We start from the raw sequence: 18980 nt of genomic DNA on the forward strand, positions 1-18980 counted from the left end.
TGCCACACTTAAGTCACATACAGTACTTCTTTTCTCGTCTGGAAAAAACAAAGAGAGAAACTACAGTGCATCCGGAAAGTATTCACAGCATTGCACTTTTTCCACATTTTGTTAGGTTACAGCCTCATCCCAAAATGAAATAAATTCATTATTTTCCTCAAAATTCTACACATAACACCCCATAATGACGTGAAAAACGTTTTGGGGAAAATCTGCAAATATTAAAAAAATAAACTAAGACATCACATACATACAGTTCCCTCCAAAGGTATTGGAACGTCAAAGGTCAGTTCCTTTGTTTTTGTTGTGTACTGAAGACATTTGGGTTTCAGATCAAAAGATGAATATGAGACAAAAGTTCAGAATTCCAGCTTTTATTTCATGGTATTTACACCTATATAATTTAAACAACTCTGCACCTTTTATTTGAAGCCACCCACTTTTCAAGTGAGCGAAAATATTGCAACATGTGACTGATGGGTGATCAATTTTCCCTTTTCTCTCAGCTTTAAAATGGTTTGCTTGTCTCCCATAGACAGCTCTCTGGTCTTCATGTTTGCTTAACAGCAAATGCAGTTTTCACAGGTGAAACCCAAAGCCAAAAACAAGCACTATCTAATGTTTAAGCAATCAATCTAAATGGCAAGACCTGAGCAACTAGAAACACCCATCAGAAATAAAATTAAACGCATGACAGTCTGTTATACTTTTTCAGTTCACTAATGAGGTGAGAAGAGCGCTGTGATGCAAATGTCGTCACAGCTCATGTGTCGAGATGCAAAGTGTGGGTGCTGGGAGAAGACTGGGTGGGGGTTCGGGAAACACGCCAACCCCGCTCTCACCGAGGCTTCACGCCGAGGCTCCGGTGAGCCCTCCCCCGTGGGGGAGAAAAAAAAAGTCAAAATATTTGAAAACACGTCTTTGGCACTGAAAGGGTTGTTACGATTTGGCACACTTGACACTTGATTGGCGAGAGTGGACATTTGTCTAATGGTTGTCTGTTTTTGGTGTCCTGCAGATTCCCGATGAGTTCGACAAAGGTGAGTGTGAAGTTACTCTTCTTTTAGTCTGATACGTTGTCGCAAGAGACTGCAACTTGAACTTTCATCAAGCCGTTTAAAAAGTAGGAGTGTTGTCGTTACTAATGTGAATAGAGGTGCAACAATTATCGATTACTCAACAACGAATCGATTATCAAATTTTTGGATATTTTGATGATCGATTAATCGTTTAGAGACATTGTTGAACTTAAAATTGTACAAATCCTCAAAATTTCACCCTCTCAAGCAGTAAATATACGCCGGTCTTATTTTATTCAATGAATCAAAAAAATAATTGATAGGTGAATCGATTATTAAAATAATTGTTAGTTGCAGCCCTAAATGTGAAGTAATCATAATCATTGTTTTCCATGGAATGTTGTTGTGATGTAATTTTTCTTCTCCTTGTTAAATATCTGCTGCATGCGAGTGTTTTCAAGATTTTATTACAGTTCAGTCTGCAGGAAATGCTAATAAGCGGCAGCAGATGCACATTATGAATGTTACTCAAGTGTGTGTGTGTGTGTGTGTGTGTGAGTGTGAGCGTGAGCGCTCTCCATCTTGTTGCATGTTTTCATTGCCGTTTTTGGCAGCGGCACATGTGTTTGTGTTGCCGTTTGAATGATGGATGGCACCACAGAGCCTCAGTGGTTCTGCCAACTGCCGTTATACGTGCGTGCGTGTGCGTGTGTGTGTGTGTGTGTGTGTGTGTGTGTGTGTGTGCGTGTGCATGCGTGCGCGTGTGTGTCTGTGATCCATATGCCCATGAGCCATCATTCACTCACCCCCCAAAGTGCCATCTGACCACCTGAAACACGCACGCGCTCACACACACACACACACACCTCCATAGTGACGCTGTGAGAGCTTCCTTCCGTCCATCAGACGCAAGAGGAGAGCTAGCGACAGCCTCTTGAAGCAATGACACACCAACTAAAAGAGAAGTTTCACAGAAAGAATATTTGAGCCGGGTGAGTCGTGCTGATGTGCACTGCTTCCACTAACAACATGGCTACAAACCGAGAGGACCTAGCTTACAAAACAGCCACTTTTCCCCACCCCTCCTATTGCTATTTTTTGCACAAAAAGCGACCAGTGACTATAGTAGCACCAACCCCGAAAACGCTTATAAGCAGTTTATCTCTGCTACGTCAATCATTTTCTGGGTAATTTTTTTTTTTTCATGCAATTATAATGGCCGTTAATTATCCACAGATTTTCAGTATATGTGACCTGGTCCCTATCCCCCCCGCAATGTTTCTCAAACTTTTTACACCACTGCCAACATTAAAGTACAATAGTTAAGTGTTCATCAATATTTTATTCCTAATATGTATATTTAATATTATTGTAAGCCATTGTAACATTGTGGTTTGAAGATACAGTGGGTACGTCAATTTGTTGAAATAATTAAAATTTCCCCCCTCATTAATGTACACACAGCAGCCCATATTGACAGAAAAAAAACATAATTGTTGAAATTTTTTTGCTGAATTATTAAAGAAAAACTGAAATATCCCACAGCCAAAAGTATTCAGACCCTTTGCTGTGACACTCATTTAACTCTGGTGCTGTCCATTTCTTCTGATCATCCTTAAGATGGTTCTATACCTTCATTGGAGTCCAGCTGTGCTTGCTTATATTGATTGGACTTGTCAGTACAAATTTCAACAATTCCGTTTTTTCTGTCCGTATGGGGTGCTGTGTCTACATTAATGGGGAAAAAATTGACTTAAATGATTTTAACAAATGGCTGCAATATAACAGAGTGAAAAATTGAAGGGGGTCTGAAAACTTTCCGTACCCACTGTATGCTTATATATCCATCCGTCCATCATGCATTTTCTGTTCTTAAATTCAAACACGGACAGACAGACGTTCATCTACCGTTTGGCACGTGTAGTGCTAGTTTAATTTTCGATTTCCATTCATTCCAACCTCAGGGCTTTGAGCGGATGGCAAATGGACTGTTCCGTTTGTCTTAGAGGACGTTCGGCGTCTCATCCGAGCGAGAGAGCGGGCTTCAACAGTTCATGCGATGAGGCTTAGTTAAGATGCGCTAGCCGGTGTTGGTACGGAGCAACTCAACTATTTGGAGGCACGCCTCACACCACGTGCGGTGTCATGACTTGGCATTTGTTCCAACTACTTGTTTGTTGTTGTTGTCCCCTGTGTGTCAAAGATGCATTAAAAAACACAGATGTTGTGTAGACATTTAGATGTTTTGGCTCGTTGGGTTGCGTTTAGACCGGTGTGTTAACATGCGCTCCGAGTTTGTGTTATTTGTGTGTGGGTGTGTTTACCTTATTGAGAGACTTAGAGGTTGTGTAGACATTTAAAGTACACGTTGATATGTTTTTATCCGTTGGAAAGTGTTCACTGTATGCGTGTGCGTGTAGTGTGTGTGTTTGTGAGGGAGGGAGGGAGGGTGTGCGTATAGTATGAGAATGTGTGTGTAGTGTGAGTCTGTGCGCGTGTGTGAATGCATGTGAGAGAACGTGTGTATAGTGTACGCGCGCGCGTTTGCATCAACATGGCCGAGTTGTTGTTCTCCGTCAAAGCTACAGAACATTCCCGCTGTGTGAGTTCACATGTGGTCAACATAAACACAAGGAGGTGCACGCACGCAAGCCGCCGTTTGTCACCCAGGTAGAAAACAAGCCATGGGCAAAAGCGGAGTAGGTGTTGGGTGTCGTGCGGCAGATGCCGGGCCTGCGTTGGGCGCCCGATAGCGTCCTTGCCCCCTTTGCACTCTTTCCACCGTGTCGTCATCCTTCCCTCCGCTGAGGTCCCCTTCGTCGTCATTTTGTATCGTCGCCACCTCCTCCCTCATGACATCCTCTCTCCTTCACCTCCTCTCCCCTCATTGACCTCTCCCTTCGTTCACCGCCTCTCTCTCCCGCTTCCTCACCTTGGCCCCTCCCTCCTTGCATTCCTCAGCCTTTTCTGTTTATCCTTGATCTTTTCCCTCCTAATTTTTCTCTGCCCACCCTCACACTCCCCTTGGCTTATTTTGCTCTCCGTATTCTCCCTCCTTCATTTTTCTCGGTCTCTCTCCCCTTCCCTCCCTCCCCCTCTCGAGAGATTGTAGTGGGGGGAAAAAGGCAACGTTCAACCATTAAAACATGCACTGGCGCAAATGCAACAAGATGAAATTTTTAATCGCACAAGCTGAAAAAAAGGTGGCATGTGCGACCAATTTGGCGCTTGTTGTGACGGGCCCAAAAACACAGTTTGGATTATGAAAGGAGGACCGTTGGCAGAAAGCAGATGAATGGAGAGAAAGCAGCCAAGAAGAGGAGGAGGCCTGTTTCTTCCTCTCCTCTACTCTCCTTTCTTCTCTTTCGACACTTGTTTTTCCTCAAAACGAGAGTCATTAAAAAGCAAAGCAATAAAGTGTTTGGCATACGAATGAGTGAGTGCAAGGGCACCACACTCTTACTTTGTGACTTACCCTCACACAAAGTAGTCGGCAGTGCAGCGGTCTTGTTTGACACATCTGGCGCACACTTCTTTTCCTGATGAATCTGTTCCAGAAAGCCTGACTAAAACATCCATCCATTTTCTATAACGCTTATTCTCACTAGGTTTCGCGGGCGTGCTGGACTCTATCCCAGCTATCGTACAATAATCCAAAAGGCAATTCCATCTACAGTGTTCCCTCACTGTATCACGGTTCACCTATTGCGGATTCAGTGCATTGCATCCAAATGGTGAAACTGTTATTATACTGGCTCGCTTGTATTTTGAAGGTCTGACTTTTGGCGGGATGTGTTATGCCGATGTTGCCGAGCAGACTGGCAGGGTTATTGCGTTGAGTTCTTAATAAAAGCTAGCATTGTGGAATACATATTTGCGATTCACCAATTCATATATTTTTTGGGGGGATAGACCTATTGCAGAAGCACACGCTTCTTTGCAGTATTTTTTTTTTCCAGTCCAACTGCTTATTGTTTTTTTGACCCAATGCCCCGATTATTTTCCTTTGTTTTCAGGAAAAATAAATTAAAAAAAAAAAAGTTTTTTAATTAATTAATTTATGTATTTATTTAAACGTAATTTGGGGTCCACAACTTAAGAAATGACTTTTTTCTTGTGTATTCAGCGGATCTACGAAAACCGGGAGAACATTTAGACAAAAAACATTGTCACAAACCAAATCGTACGAAAACTAGGGCATACATAAACTCGACTGTATTTCCTCCCATATTCCAAAAACATGCAAGTTGGTTTCAGAAAGGACTTTAAAATAATCTGTAGGTGTGAATGTGTGAATGCTTGTCAAATTAAACATAAAACAAAGAACATTTCACCTGTTGTATTGAAAGCAGCCACATAGCCTCTGCTACCTGAATACTAACATACCATGGAAAATTCAACAGGCACACAGGCTAATAATTAGCATCTATGTGGTGGTGTTGCTACTCTTAAAGCAACGAATATCGGAATAATGGTACGTATATTCGTAATCTTTTGCAAAGAATGACTTATATTAATGCCGTACGGATGAGCTCGGAGGAGTTGAGACGTCTCAATGAACAATGCAGCGGAACCTCGTTTTAACAGACTCCAGCCCAGCACATGGCTCATTTGCATGCGTCGCAGGATGCATGATGTTCATATACAATCGTATCATGATGTGATATGCACGACGAATGCGTTCAAAGTTCTCTCAGGTTCCTCTTTTAACCAAAAGTGATTGGGTGACATATTTTCTTGTCCTGGTCATGTGGATGGCCCCAGCGCACCCCGTTTGATGCCACCTCAGCAGCCATCACAAACATTGCCACAGCATTTTGCGGCGTCGAGGTGCAACAATTAATCGACAACTAATCGATGATCAAATTTATCTATTTTTTTTTCTAGTCGGTTAATCGTTTAGAGACTTTGTCAAACTTCAAATTGTCCAAATCGTCTGATTTCAGCCTCTCAACAGCAAATATTCTCAGATTTCTGTCGTCCTCCATGAAAGAGGGCCAATTTTCTTCGTGTTTAATCAAAATAACACATTTGCAAACATCTGCTTTGATTTGGGAAAACAATCAACATTTATGCTGATTTTCTGACGTTACGGACCAAACCAGTAACTTAATCATATAATAAATGTACGGAGAAAATAATGGTCAGTTTAATCAATTACGAAAATCATTGTTTTTTCCAGTCGTAGTGTGAGTAACGTGTAATTGACACTTAGTTGAACCTGAAGCAGATCCAACTAGTTGCCCCTCGTTCGCATTAATCAGAACCCAAGAAGTAGCTCTCAGTTTCAAAAAGGTCGGTGAGTACACATAACACTCTCTTGTCATATTGCTTTATTGTTGTTTATTTGGTTTTGTTAAATTATTAAAAAATAAGAGTAATCTATTAACAGTAATCTGCGGGGTGGGGGGGGGGGAATCGTAATAAACTTGAATTCACAATAAGTCTATCTGATTATTCACTCAATCGATGGGATAATCAATTCTAAAAATATTCGAAAAGTGACAGCCCTAGTGTTTATTTTATTTTGTGTTAGTAACGGACAGTGACTAGGATAAGTTATTGGTTTAGAAATAGTAACCCGTTAGATTACTTGTTACTGAGTAAAGTGGTCATATATTGCTTTACTCTTCTATCAATGCTCTTTTGTGACGTTTCGTTGTTGAACAAGTGTTGATTAAAGACCGCCTTTACATACTGTACATTTTTTGACAAAGGAAGCATTTTCCGAAGATGAAAAACTTGTTTTACTTGATCTGTAAAGAAAAAGTTAGCTACGCCTAATATCCTGCGGCCCCTCCTATTCATTTTAGGGCAGTATCGCGCAGCCGTAGTCTGCGCTGTATCTAAGTGAACGGTAGGAGCTGCATCGTAAAGGGTGGCAGATGGCTGCTGCTTCCTGCTTGAGCACGCTGCTATGAACTCTGGGGGATGGAGTCCCCTGGGAGCGCGGCGTCCTAGCGTCAGCGCGTGCATCTTGAGCGCATGTGTGCGCTTAGGAAGCACACACGTACGCCGCAGCTATTGTCATGGCATCGCTAGTAAAGAGCCAACGGCCCCACGGGACGTCTTTATTATAATTGGTCATTAACACTGTGGCAGCTGGATGCGTCATTAGCGGACACCTAGCTGGCTATCTTAATCTGGCCCAGTCATCAGTGCGCTGTCACATGTTCCGTAAATGTGATGACGCTGATGTTCTGAAGGAGCATATTTAATCCAAAAGTAAAGCGCTGGGAAACCAAGTGCATCCGCAAAAGTATTCGGAGCAGGCTCAAGTCTTTGGCTCTTCACACCTGCCTTTTGGCAGTTTGGCAGGATTTCTTTGTGTATGCGCTCCTTGATCGGCCGGTCGCAATATAATGGGAAAACTCGTAGTTTAGGTTTGAAATATCATTTGTAACACATATCCTGGAATCTTTCTGACACACCTTTATGTTGTCAGACAAAGAATAGGGATAGACCAATGGGGCCGATCATAAGAAATAAAGGCCTCTTTATACTCCCGCGGTCACGCGTCCGACAACGCCCGCATTCATCACGTGACCGACGAATTGCCCCGCGCAGCGCGTCTGCGTAGCTTGACGCACACCCGACAAAAATAGTTGCTGCGCGTCAAACGCCGCGGATCTCATCTCTCGTGATTGTTCCGTTTTACTCACATGCTGTGATGACGTACCAGCGTGCCCATTGGTTCTACATACCATCTAGGTCGCTGCCATCTATATCGATTTTAAAGCATAATTAAACGGATCATCTGGTCATCTAGGTCCATTTGTTCTGTCGCGGTCGCCATTGTTGTTGCTTTGGTCCTTGTTACTGAAAGGAAAGTAAAAACAGCTACCGGAAATGGCAAAAAAAGAATGCAGAGGAAACTACACCTTGTGGTGTCCTAGCCAATACCAACCGTAGCGACACCCCCGACTTGGAGGAGAACTGCAGCACACTTTCAAAACACTGCGCATGGGTTGCGCTTGAGTATAAAGCCAAACTATGCGTGGGACAGCCGTAGTGACGTCACCGCGGTTGCCGTCCGCGCGAGTATAAAGAGGTCGATTTGTAACTGGGTAAACTTCAGGAACTATTGATTTAGTAAAATGTTCAGTTTCTAATCTATGCTGCTGACCCGCCACGGGAATGTTGGGGGGGAAATAACAAAAAGAGGGAACAAAACGTGCGATGTCACCGGGTACTCGGGAGCGGACGTTTTGGGTTGTCCATTCAAGGATTGCTTGAGGTATGTTCACATGCTTATAATACGATATGGCTCGCAAGCAGGCAACAAAACGTTATGTAGCCTAACAAGCTAGTGCTAGCTAACGTTTGTACATAAACATTGGCTTGTGCTCACGAATAAATGTTGTGCTAGCTAACGTTTGTACGTAAACATTGGCTTGTGCTCACGAATAAATGTTGACAACGGCAAGCATGGGAGGCAATGCGCCCACTTACAATGCGCAATCCTCTTAGTTGACATCAAGGTGCGGTGTCGGAGAGTTATCGTCACACTAAAGGCATTTAAAGTTTAGTGTTGGAGTTTGTGTCATTCAGAAGTTTGACAATATTTTCCTTTTAACAGCAAATGAATATCGGCTCCAAATAATCTGTTATTGACCTTGACTACTAATAATCGGTTTCCGTCCTGAAAAAAAAAAGCATTGTTTCATCGCTAACAAAGAACAAGCAGATTTTGCCTCAATTTGAGATATTTCCTCTTGGTTAGGTTGACAGATGTTGTCTCTTTCAGAACCTCCAGTGGTCCAGCAACTGAAGAGAACTGTCAAGTACTTCCAGGACTACAGACAGGTGAGTGGACTGCAGCTCTCCAACGTGGACCCGCATGATCCCAAAGATCCTCAGATCTTGTGTTTGATGCTGTCAGATGATCATCGAGCCCACCAGTCCCAAACTGTTGCCAGACCCAGTGAAGGAGCCTTACTACCAACCTCCGTACACGCTGGTCCTGGAGCTCACAGATGTCCTGCTGCACCCTGAGTGGTCGGTACGTTTGCACGAACATTTCCTGTCCTATATGGTCCTTATGGTCGGATCTGGTACTCCCCGGTCAGATCCTGTCCAGATAGGTGCAGCCCCATCTGATCCTCTCCCATTTGGGCAGTTTGGATCGCTTTTTTTTTTTTGTATTATTTTTTTTCCCCGTTCGGCTGTTAGGTCAAGCAGAATGGAAAATCTGTATCCTTTTTTGCCGTAACAGTTTTACTGTGTCACAGTGGTGTTTTTAAGCTTCCGCTGTGGTATTATAATTGAGGTTTATTGAGAATCAGACTTGATCAGTCGAATAGAACAAAGTTTCTAGAAGGGAGAGAGAAACAAAGACGAAAGACAAAGCACTAATTGTAAACAGGGTGAGAGAAGTAAATAATTACATTATCTCCAACAATGAAACATTAATATGAGTGTTGCATGGGGCTGTAGTGCTACACCCTGTGAGAGAAGGACAGGACAGTGAGCCAAGGGGGTGGGGGCAGGGCTGCCAGGCACTACTGCCTAACAGCCAAACCCCCCCACGACCCACGACCCATCGCGCCCCCAGAGATAGGTGTATGTGGTGCATTAAAACATAGGGAGTGTGTGTGATGCATTCAAAATCCAGGGGGGCAAGCAGGGCGGAGGGGCAGGGTGCACGGACCGGGAAACAGCACAGACGTGCTGAAACCCAAGTTTTGGCAGTTTGGAGTTTTGATGCGCTGCTTGATTGTCAGGCCCACATTGAAGGGCAAAACTCTCTGGTCCATTCCAGTCTGGTCCTATCCTGTTCTGGTCTGGTCCTCTATGGTTTGGGGTGTTGTGTTCCTGCACTGTTTGGTCCAGTCTTGTCCCATCCAGTTCAGTCGAATCTGGTCCCATCAGATTTGGTTTGGTCCTATTTTAGGAAGAAACCGTTTTGTTTGTGTTTGTTTTTTTAGACAGGTGGTAGGTAACAAGTGTGTCATCTCACCACCTGTCTGCTGGGACCCCACCCAACCCCCTTGTACATACAGACACACACACACACACGTTTGAAGCTGTCGTTATGTTTCTACACCAGACGCACAAACTTAAAAGTAAAAGTCAATCCGAATCAGAATCATCTTTATTTGCCAAGTATGTCCAAAAAACACACAAGGACTTTGTCTCCGGTAGTTGAAGCCGCTCTAGCACGACAACAGACAGTCAATTGACAAAGAACACATTGGAGACACGAAGACATTGACAAAAAACAGTCACTGAGCAATAAAGGGTTAATGTTCACTTAAATATTTTTTAAATTGTATTCCACCAGGGTGTATGGATCAAATACATTTCCGTGAAAAAGGTATTGGCCACCTTCTCAAATTCTTATATTTTTGCAGTGTTTCCATGGCAGAGTTGGCAAAAAGCACTGCTGACCAAAAAGAACATAAAGGCTTGTCTTACTTTTGCAAAAAAAACATCTGAATGATTCCCAAGATTTTTGGGAGAATATTATATGGACTGGCGGGATGAAAGTTGAGGTTTTTGGAATGTGCGTGTGTGTCTCGTTACATCTTGCGTAACCACCACTAACAGTCAAACATGGTGGTGGTAAGCAAAGCAAAACAAATGTACTTATATGGCGCATTTCATACACAATGTAACTCAATGTGCTTTACATGATTAAAAGCATTTAAAAACAAAGGGAAAAAGAAAAAAAGTGGTAGTGTGATGTACTTGGGCTGCTTCTCCTTCAGGACCTGGACAACTTGCTGTGATTGATTGGAACCATGAATTCTGCTCCTTAACAGAAAATCCAGAAGGAGAATGTTCAGCCATCAGTTTGACCTCAAGCTGAATCTCAAGCTTGGGTTCTGCAGCAGCATAATGATCCAAAACATGCTAGCAAGTCAACTTATGAATGGCTGAACAAAATAGAATAGAATGAAATAAAATAAATAAATAGATGTTTTGGAGTGGACACGTCAAAGTCTGGACTTGAATCCGATTCAAATGCGGTGGCATGAATTTAAAAAGGCCGTTCATGTTGTTCGCAAACAAAATTTTTGCTGAATTCAAACAATTGTGCAAGGAAGAGTGGGCCAAAGTATCTCCACAGGGATGTGAATGACTCATTGCCATTTCGAGAAAACGCTTGATTTCAGTTGTTGTTGCTGAGGATAATCCAACCAGTTCATAGATTTAGAAGGCCATTACTTTTTCACACAGGGCCAGGTACATTTGTTATTTATTTTTTTTCTTATTGAAATCACCATTTAAAAACAGCATTTTAAGTTCACTTGGGTTATATTTGTTTGATGTTCTAAGAATTTGAGAAGGGGGACACTACTTTTTCACGGCACTGTATTTGGAAATTGGTTGTCTTTTGTGCTACACTTACTGTAAATATAGTATAGCAGAAACAATTGGAGGATGCCCGGTGTGGTCTGACACACATTATACTAGGTAGGGATCTCCCGATCCAAGCTTTTCACTTCCGATCCAATATGGCAGCCTTGAATTTTGGCCCCTTTTGGATTAATACAAGGCGTAACAATTTGAATGTGATTCGTTAGTCAGTGCGAATAGCAATTGGGGATTTAGACGGTGATTCCAAGCTCTACTACAGTAGTTACAGTATTTATTTCACCAATTATAGACATGCTAACTCTTGGAGCTGGCTGCTGATTGCTCGCACCAACAACTCGCTCGCACTGACGGTAAAAATGTTGTCAGTTTTGAAACTGTGACATTTTGAAACGGCGGTATACCTTGAAACCGTTAACCGGCCCATGTCTGCACTATACCTACGTTTAAACGTGCACCGCACCACGACCAACTAGACTTCTGAATCCCACCTTGGACTTGTTCTTCTCGTTAAACGATTTAGCCGCCACCTAAAGTGATCACGTTTGCTTCATGTGCGCCTCCAGCTGGCAACCGGGTGGCGCTTCAAGAAACGTCCCGGCATCGATTACCTGTTCCAGCAGCTGGCGCCGCTCTACGAGATCATCATCTTCACCGCAGAGACCGGCATGGTGAGAAGCATGCCCGCACACACACACACACATACACACACACACTTATTATCCCGAAACAAGGCGTCATGCAGATGTGAGCAGATGATAAAGATATTGATGATCTGTTTCTGACTTTGTTCAATTATTATTGATTGTTATTGTGCAAAATCATTACCATTCATCTGTGTCTTCACATAGATGAATATCACAAATTATTAATCACTAGGGCCAGACCGATTCATCGCTCGGCCGACTTTATTGCCCAATTTTAGCCCTTTTCAAAATCATAATATTCGGCCGGAGTTTGGCCAATTAAACGCCAACATATTCTTACTTTCTCATGAAACAGTAAATGCTGTAAGGTGTTGGAGTCACACAGAAGTATGTCCTATCGCTATTTGTCCACTAGATGGAGCGCTGACTCCATTCAATTCAATGCGCATCTGAGACAATGACTTTTTTGGCCCAGTTCTCTCGTGGCCACCGCCACTATTTACAACAACGGCTGGTTACCGTGTTGGGTAAGTGCTGCCGAAGCTCCTGAGCATGATATTGCTTTTACATAAGGAAAAATCTTCTGCTCCCCGACGACCACTCTCAGGAACAGGTGGGGATGGAGAACCATATATAACACATGCTCTTAAATTCACCGCATATAACAACCAGAAGGGCAACCAGGAGGTTTTGGGGAAGTTTCGGAATTTGCGTGCGGGCACACACTTTTCTTGAGACGATTCTGTGTTGACAGGAAACTTTTTAAAAACAAATAAATAGTTCGGCTCCCATTTAAGTTTAACTCTCTCTCTCTCTCTCTCTCTCTCTCTCTCTCTCTCTCTCTCTCTCCCCTCTCCTTACATCATTTATATAATATACAACTCTGTCAAAGATGACATCTTTTGACATCTGAGAACGTCGTCTCTGGTTTTGATTTTGAAGTCATCACTTCATGGCAAAGAAAATAATGGAGTAGAAGAAGTGTGATTTAATGTTAAAGGGAATCTTGCATAATTTTTTGCCAGTCAGTCTTTATGTTGCTTATATACTGCATACATTTATGACCTAAATCTAAAGAGGAATTAATCAGTTAATGCTTTTTTGCATGTTTTTGTGCTTGACATTTTCTTTGTTGTAAAGTTAAACAAATAAGGACAAAGTATTGTAAAATTGTCAAATGTTCTTTCTGCCTGTCATTCATATCTTTGTTTTTTTAATCGTTAAGGGACCAAATAAATAAGTTATTGTGTTCATATCGTCTTAATCTAGCGATTAAGTGGTTATCGGAAATTTTTTGGGGCCATATATCAGAATGGGAATCTGCCTCAAAAAATCCGTATTAGTTGGGCCCTATTAATGAGCTATAGTTAAAGAAAATGTTTGCAAATTTCTTATTTGAGAAGCATGTTGTCAAACTGGAATCCTTTCACTTTAATCAGATCCCAAGCAGGAAGTCCCGCTTTAAAGAAGGTCACGGACGTGCTGGTCACCAGTTGGAAGAAGAGCAAAATCATGCATGGACAATGCGGGCAATCGCGTCTGACATTTTGTTAACGTCGCCTCTTCACATGCTAAATGTGCGCTGAGGCGTCGTGGAGGGGTCTGACGGCACTTTGACATGCATAAAGGGTCGTCACCTTGATGCCGAGTCTGTTTGTGTGTGGCCCTTTTGTCCCACAACACACACAATAGCAGGCTTCTGCAGACGGCCTGCATTTACATTTAACATTTAAATTATACACACTCTAAAAACAGTTTAGGTTCATTTTAACCAAATTATTGCCCCCCCCCCCCCCAAAAAAAAACAAATGGGCTATTCATTTGAGCCACCTTTTGGGTTGAATGAATCACCCAGCCATTTGGGTAAAAAAAAAAAAAAAAACACCAAAAATGTGGTTATTTGATAACTCAACAATGGGTTAATTTGACCCAACAATTTGGTTACTTTCAGAAAATCTGCCCAAGATATTTGACCCAACACAAGCAACCTAGGAATTAGGTTAACATATCAGCCGTATGACCCAACAAATGGTTACTTTGACCCAACAATTTGGTCACTCTAAAAATAAAAAATCCATCCATTTTCCGTACCACTTATCCTCACGCAGGTCGCGGGTGTGCTGGAGCCTATCTCAGCTTTCTGTGGGCGAGAGGTGGGTACACCCTGAACTGGTCGCCAGCCAATCGCAGGGCACATAGAAACATACAACCATTCGCACTCACATTCACACCAATGGGCAATTTAGAGTTTTCAATTAACCTACCATGTATGTTTTTGGGATGTGGGAGGAAACCGGAGTACCTGGAGAAAACCCACTCAGGCATGGGGAGAACATGCAAAGTCCACACAGGCGAGGCCGGATTTGAACTCGCAACCTCAGAACTGTGAGGCAGATGTGCTAACGAGTCGGTCACCGTTCCACCTCTCTGAAAAATAACCCAGAAATTTGCTTGCGTATCTTTTCTACGGTTACTCCGGCTAACATTTAAATTCCACCCGGAACGACCAGTTTGGAAGTCTGGCGCTTGCAAATGAAGTGGTGTCTTTTGTGTGTCCCAGACGGCGTACCCTTTGATTGACGGCATCGACCCGCAGGGTTTCGTCCTCTATCGTCTCTTCAGAGACGCCACGCGCTACATGGATGGACATCATGTCAAGGTGTGTGCGTGTGTTAACTACAAGCAACTGTCAATGACCATTCTATCACTGGTCATACTTAGTAACTACCCAATGCTATTAGTGGAGTTTCATTTCGACAAAAGTATTTATCATTTTGGTGCCACGGAACTATGTTCAAGTGAGTTGAGGATTTTCATTTTGGCAAAAAGTAGTGGTTTGGCATCAGCTTGGTGCCAAGGAACTAGGTGGAAGTGAGATGAGGAGTTTCATTTTGACAAAAGTATTGCTTTGGTGTTATTTTCGTGCCAAGGAACTGTCGGAGAGTTGAGGAGTTTCATTTTGACAAAATGGGTGCTTTGGTGCCAAGGACTACAGTGGAACCACCCCGCGACCCCCCTTTCTCTTCGTAGCCTCCCTTTGACCCTGGCCTTCCCCCCTCCTTTCTCCCGTCACTCTTCCTCCGTCCCGCTAATCCCCCGTCCCCTCCTTGTCCCCCCGAAGGCCGGCCGCTCCAACTGTCACGTGTGAGCGTGGCGGAGCGTCCGGTTAACCTACTTCTCCCGCGTCCCGTCTCCAGAACTCACGTCGGCGTCAACAACTCCTCCTGGCGAGCGAGCCGCGTTCCGTATGCCGACAGAATTTAGGAGCAGCAAACGAACAAATCCCTTCAACGGCCTAAACTTCACACAAAAACTGAGTTGATGTTTTTTTTTTTGTTTGGTTTTTTTTTTTTTTTTTTTTTTTTTTTTTTTTGTTTGTTTTACTTGACATGATTGATTAAATACAGGGAGAATATAGTCTGGTCGGATAAGAGCAAAATGTAACTGTTTGGATGCCATAATGCACACCATGTTTGGCGGAGAAATGACATTGTACATCACCCTAAAAACATCATACCAACAGTGAAGTTCGGAGGTGGGAACATGATGGTGTGGGGCTGCTTTTCAGCAAACGGTACTGGTAAACTTCACATTATTGATGGAAGGATGAAGGGGCAAATGTACCGAGACATTCTTGACAAAAATCTGCTGCCATCTACGAAGATGATGAAAATGAAACGAGGGTGGACATTTCAGCAGGATAATGATCCAAAACATACTGCCAATGAAACTCTCATTTGGTTTTAAAGAAAAAAATAAAGCTGCTAGAATGGCCCAGCCGATCACCTGACTTGAATCCAATCGAAAATCTATGAAAAGAACTGAAACTCGATGTCCATAAAAGAAGCCCATGGAACCTTCAAGATTTGAAGATTGCTTGTGTGGAGTAATGGGCCAAAATCAAACCAGAGCAATGCATGCTACTAGTTTCTCCATAGAGGCGGCGTCTTGAAGCTGTCATTGCAAACAAAGGCTTTTGTACAAAGTATTCAATAAATATCAGTTGGCGTGTTTAATACATTTCCCCCGTGTCATTTCACATGATTACAAACAACTTAATTTCTTACCTTATTTGTTCTACTTCCGTTGTATGTATGTATTACTTGGGTTGTTCCCAACATCTGGTGAAATTTTCATGTCAATGGCACCTTTGGAAATATAATGAGAAAAAGGGTGACGTGTTAAATACTTATTTCAGCCGCTGTGTGTGTGTGTAACATATGGTCATGCAGGCATTGATCTAATTTTAAAAATGACTTTTAAGAATGGGCTAATTCCAAGTTTATCTCCAATTGGTGTCTGAAGTTGTTTTCAGTTTTCATTCCAGAGCTTTTAGTGATGATTTAGGTTTTTGCCGTGGTATCGTTTCAATACAGATAACGAGGTACTTTATGCAGGTATAGTATCAAAGTCAGAATCTTGGCATTATGACTCTACTAATTCAGTTCCTAGTTTGATCTGTAACATCCGTCAGAAAATCCGCAATAATGTTGATCGCTGTTTGCCAGTGTAAAAGCAGATGCTTGCAAATATCTTATTTTGAAAAAAGATCCTCAGTCTTCTTTAATGGAGAACGACAGAAATCGGAGAATATTTACTGTTGAGGGGCTGAAATTCTGAGGATTTGGACAGTTTTAAGCTAAACAAGGTCTCTAAACGATTAATCGATTATCATAATAGTTGAATAATTTGATAATCGATGACTTGTTGATTCATCAATTGATTGTTGCATGTCTAATATACAAGTACGTACAGGACTCGCGCGTCAGTGGACCGGGACACAAACCGATGCGCAGCTGTCGTTTGCACGAGACGGCGCCCTCAGCAGGCCGTCTTCAACGCGGGACGCTGGTTACACAACGAGCGATCCTCGGTCCCGTCAGTGTGAAACCTGCGCGGCATCCTGCTATTGTTTGTGGGCCGCGTCCTGGATCCGATGTCTTATTGTTGGATGAGGAATGACGAGGGTGAGGATGAAGAGGAGCACAACAGTCGGATTAGCAGTCTTCCTCTGCGCGCACGCAAACGGGCTTCTGCCGCTTCCGCTCAAAGCGCAGTGCTCAGCGATTGTTGCAAGGTCAACCAAAGCAATTATAATGCCCTAAATCATTTTAATGATGCCTTATCTCATCTCCACAAGGCATAAAACAATGAGAAACATGCAGCGCAAGCACGCACGCACAGTCATTGTGTTTACTAAAAGTCACGCCAGCTAAAGCCACGTGAGCTCACATATAACAAGGTGTTAATATTTGTCTTTGGTGTTTTCTCTCCATGCAGTTGCACGACGTCATGCCATGTCGTAAAAGGCGCCTCGCGCTCAGCCGCGGCGTGACACGTGCTACACGAGCTCATGTCAACGCTCCCGAATCGGTCTGGTTACCGCCGTCCGCGACATGACGAAGCGTCGTCAGTACGTGATCTCCCGGTGCGTACGGTAAATGATTGACCATTATGAGCACTAGCCTCAATGGTTACGTTGCACTAGCACAAAGTACAAATACTTCATGACTCTACTTGAAAGGGGAGTTTGTAGTTTAAAAAACAGTTTTCTGTTTTTTAAACTACAAACTTTTTTGTCATATTTGTTAGAACTGTCTGTACAAACCTGACAGTAGTACAACAGAAAAATGAGATGGGGAGAAAAATCAGCCCTCTCGACCCCATTAGGAAAGAACCAATCAAAGACAGAAGGAAGGCATAATGGATGACTCACTTCCATATCATGCCAAAGAACTACCGTAATTTCTCGTGTATAATGGGCACCCATGTATAATGCGCACCCCCAAAGTTGACCTCAAAATTCTGGAAAACCCTTCTACCTATGTATAATGCATTTTTACAATGCATGAGTTTGCTTCTACCCATATGATCAAAACATGAAGTATTATCTTTTAGTTTTTTCAAATTTATTTGAACACATAATACCTTACTTTTATTAAGTAAATGAGAAAACACACAGTTGTGCTCATGTTTGATTACCCAGACAGAATTTGTAAGAAGTGTACAATTCTGTAAAGAAAAACATGAAGGACCAGGCAAAACACGTTTAATTTTATTTTAATGGGATTAAAATTAAACTGTCAAGCATTTCAGAAAATCATTATCATTAAACAAAACATAACAATAAAGAAATTAATGATTGTTGTTGTTCAGTCATCAGTCGTATTTAAAAAAAAAAAAAAAAAAAAATATTTCACAAATTCTGCCAGGGTATGTAAACTTATGAGCACAACTGTACATATATGCAGTCATATGTACCACTGTCATTTTGGAATGAAAGTGTAGGCACACTTTTTTCACAACCTCTAGGTGGTGGTGGCATATTGGAATGAAAGTTTAGTTGTTTCATACCCTCTAGATGGCGGCATACATTTATATAATATGAAAGGTTTTTTTCAATTTCCCCTATACTCTGCACTATTGACTTTTGACAGTTTTTTGGGGGGGTGAAATGTGCATTGTACATGAGAAATTACAGTACTTTTGTCAAAATGAAACTCCTCAACTCACGTCAACATAGTTACTTGGCACCAAGGTGATGCCGAAGCACTACTTTTGTGGAAATGGAACTCCTCAACTCACTTCAACATAGTTGTTTGGCACCAAAGAGACACATTCCAATTGAAATTGAGACGTTTGACAAATTGAAGCCATTCTTCCACGTCACAACGTTTCAAACAGTTCCAACTTACAACTGCTCATCTCATTCAGAGCATCCTGAAACATTCAAATGTTCACAATAAAACTCCCGAATTAAAAGCGAGTATAATAAAATTTGTAGAGTAAAAACAATTTGAAATGTGGGCTCGTCGGACCACAGAACACTTTTCCACGTTGCATCGGTCCATCTTAGATGAGCTCTGGCCCAGGGTGTTGTTGATAAATAGTTTTGCTTTGCTTTGCATAGAAGATGTAGCGCCGAACTGTATTTACTGAAGTGTTCCTGAGCCCGTGCGGTCTTATCCTTTACACATTGATGTCGGTTTTTGAT

At 42.4% G+C, this 18980-nt stretch overlaps 1 protein-coding gene and 1 long non-coding RNA gene across 4 annotated transcripts in view; one reads left to right on the forward strand and one right to left on the reverse strand.

Annotated features, from left to right (window-relative positions):
- The window catches only part of timm50 (translocase of inner mitochondrial membrane 50 homolog (S. cerevisiae)), a 36971-nt gene that overhangs the window by 10149 nt on the left and 7842 nt on the right, over positions 1-18980 (forward strand). For 2 of the 3 annotated variants that reach the window (XM_061781873.1, XM_061781871.1), the window contains exons 4-8: positions 1019-1040; positions 8767-8825; positions 8902-9021; positions 11906-12010; positions 14547-14645. In XM_061781873.1, coding sequence (XP_061637857.1) covers positions 1019-1040; positions 8767-8825; positions 8902-9021; positions 11906-12010; positions 14547-14645 — 405 coding nt within the window. The remainder of the gene's footprint in view (positions 1-1018; positions 1041-8766; positions 8826-8901; positions 9022-11905; positions 12011-14546; positions 14646-18980) is intronic. The other variant, XM_061781872.1, reaches the window with a different exon arrangement.
- On the reverse strand, positions 10096-16878 carry LOC133482148 (uncharacterized). Its single transcript, XR_009789703.1, has 4 exons — positions 16740-16878; positions 16054-16134; positions 11951-11988; positions 10096-10775 (listed from the first exon to the last, which is right to left on the reverse strand). It is a non-coding gene; the product is annotated as an uncharacterized LOC133482148 (long non-coding RNA).

Source organism: Phyllopteryx taeniolatus, chromosome 8, assembly GCF_024500385.1.
Source record: "Phyllopteryx taeniolatus isolate TA_2022b chromosome 8, UOR_Ptae_1.2, whole genome shotgun sequence".
Lineage (NCBI taxonomy): Eukaryota > Metazoa > Chordata > Actinopteri > Syngnathiformes > Syngnathidae > Phyllopteryx > Phyllopteryx taeniolatus.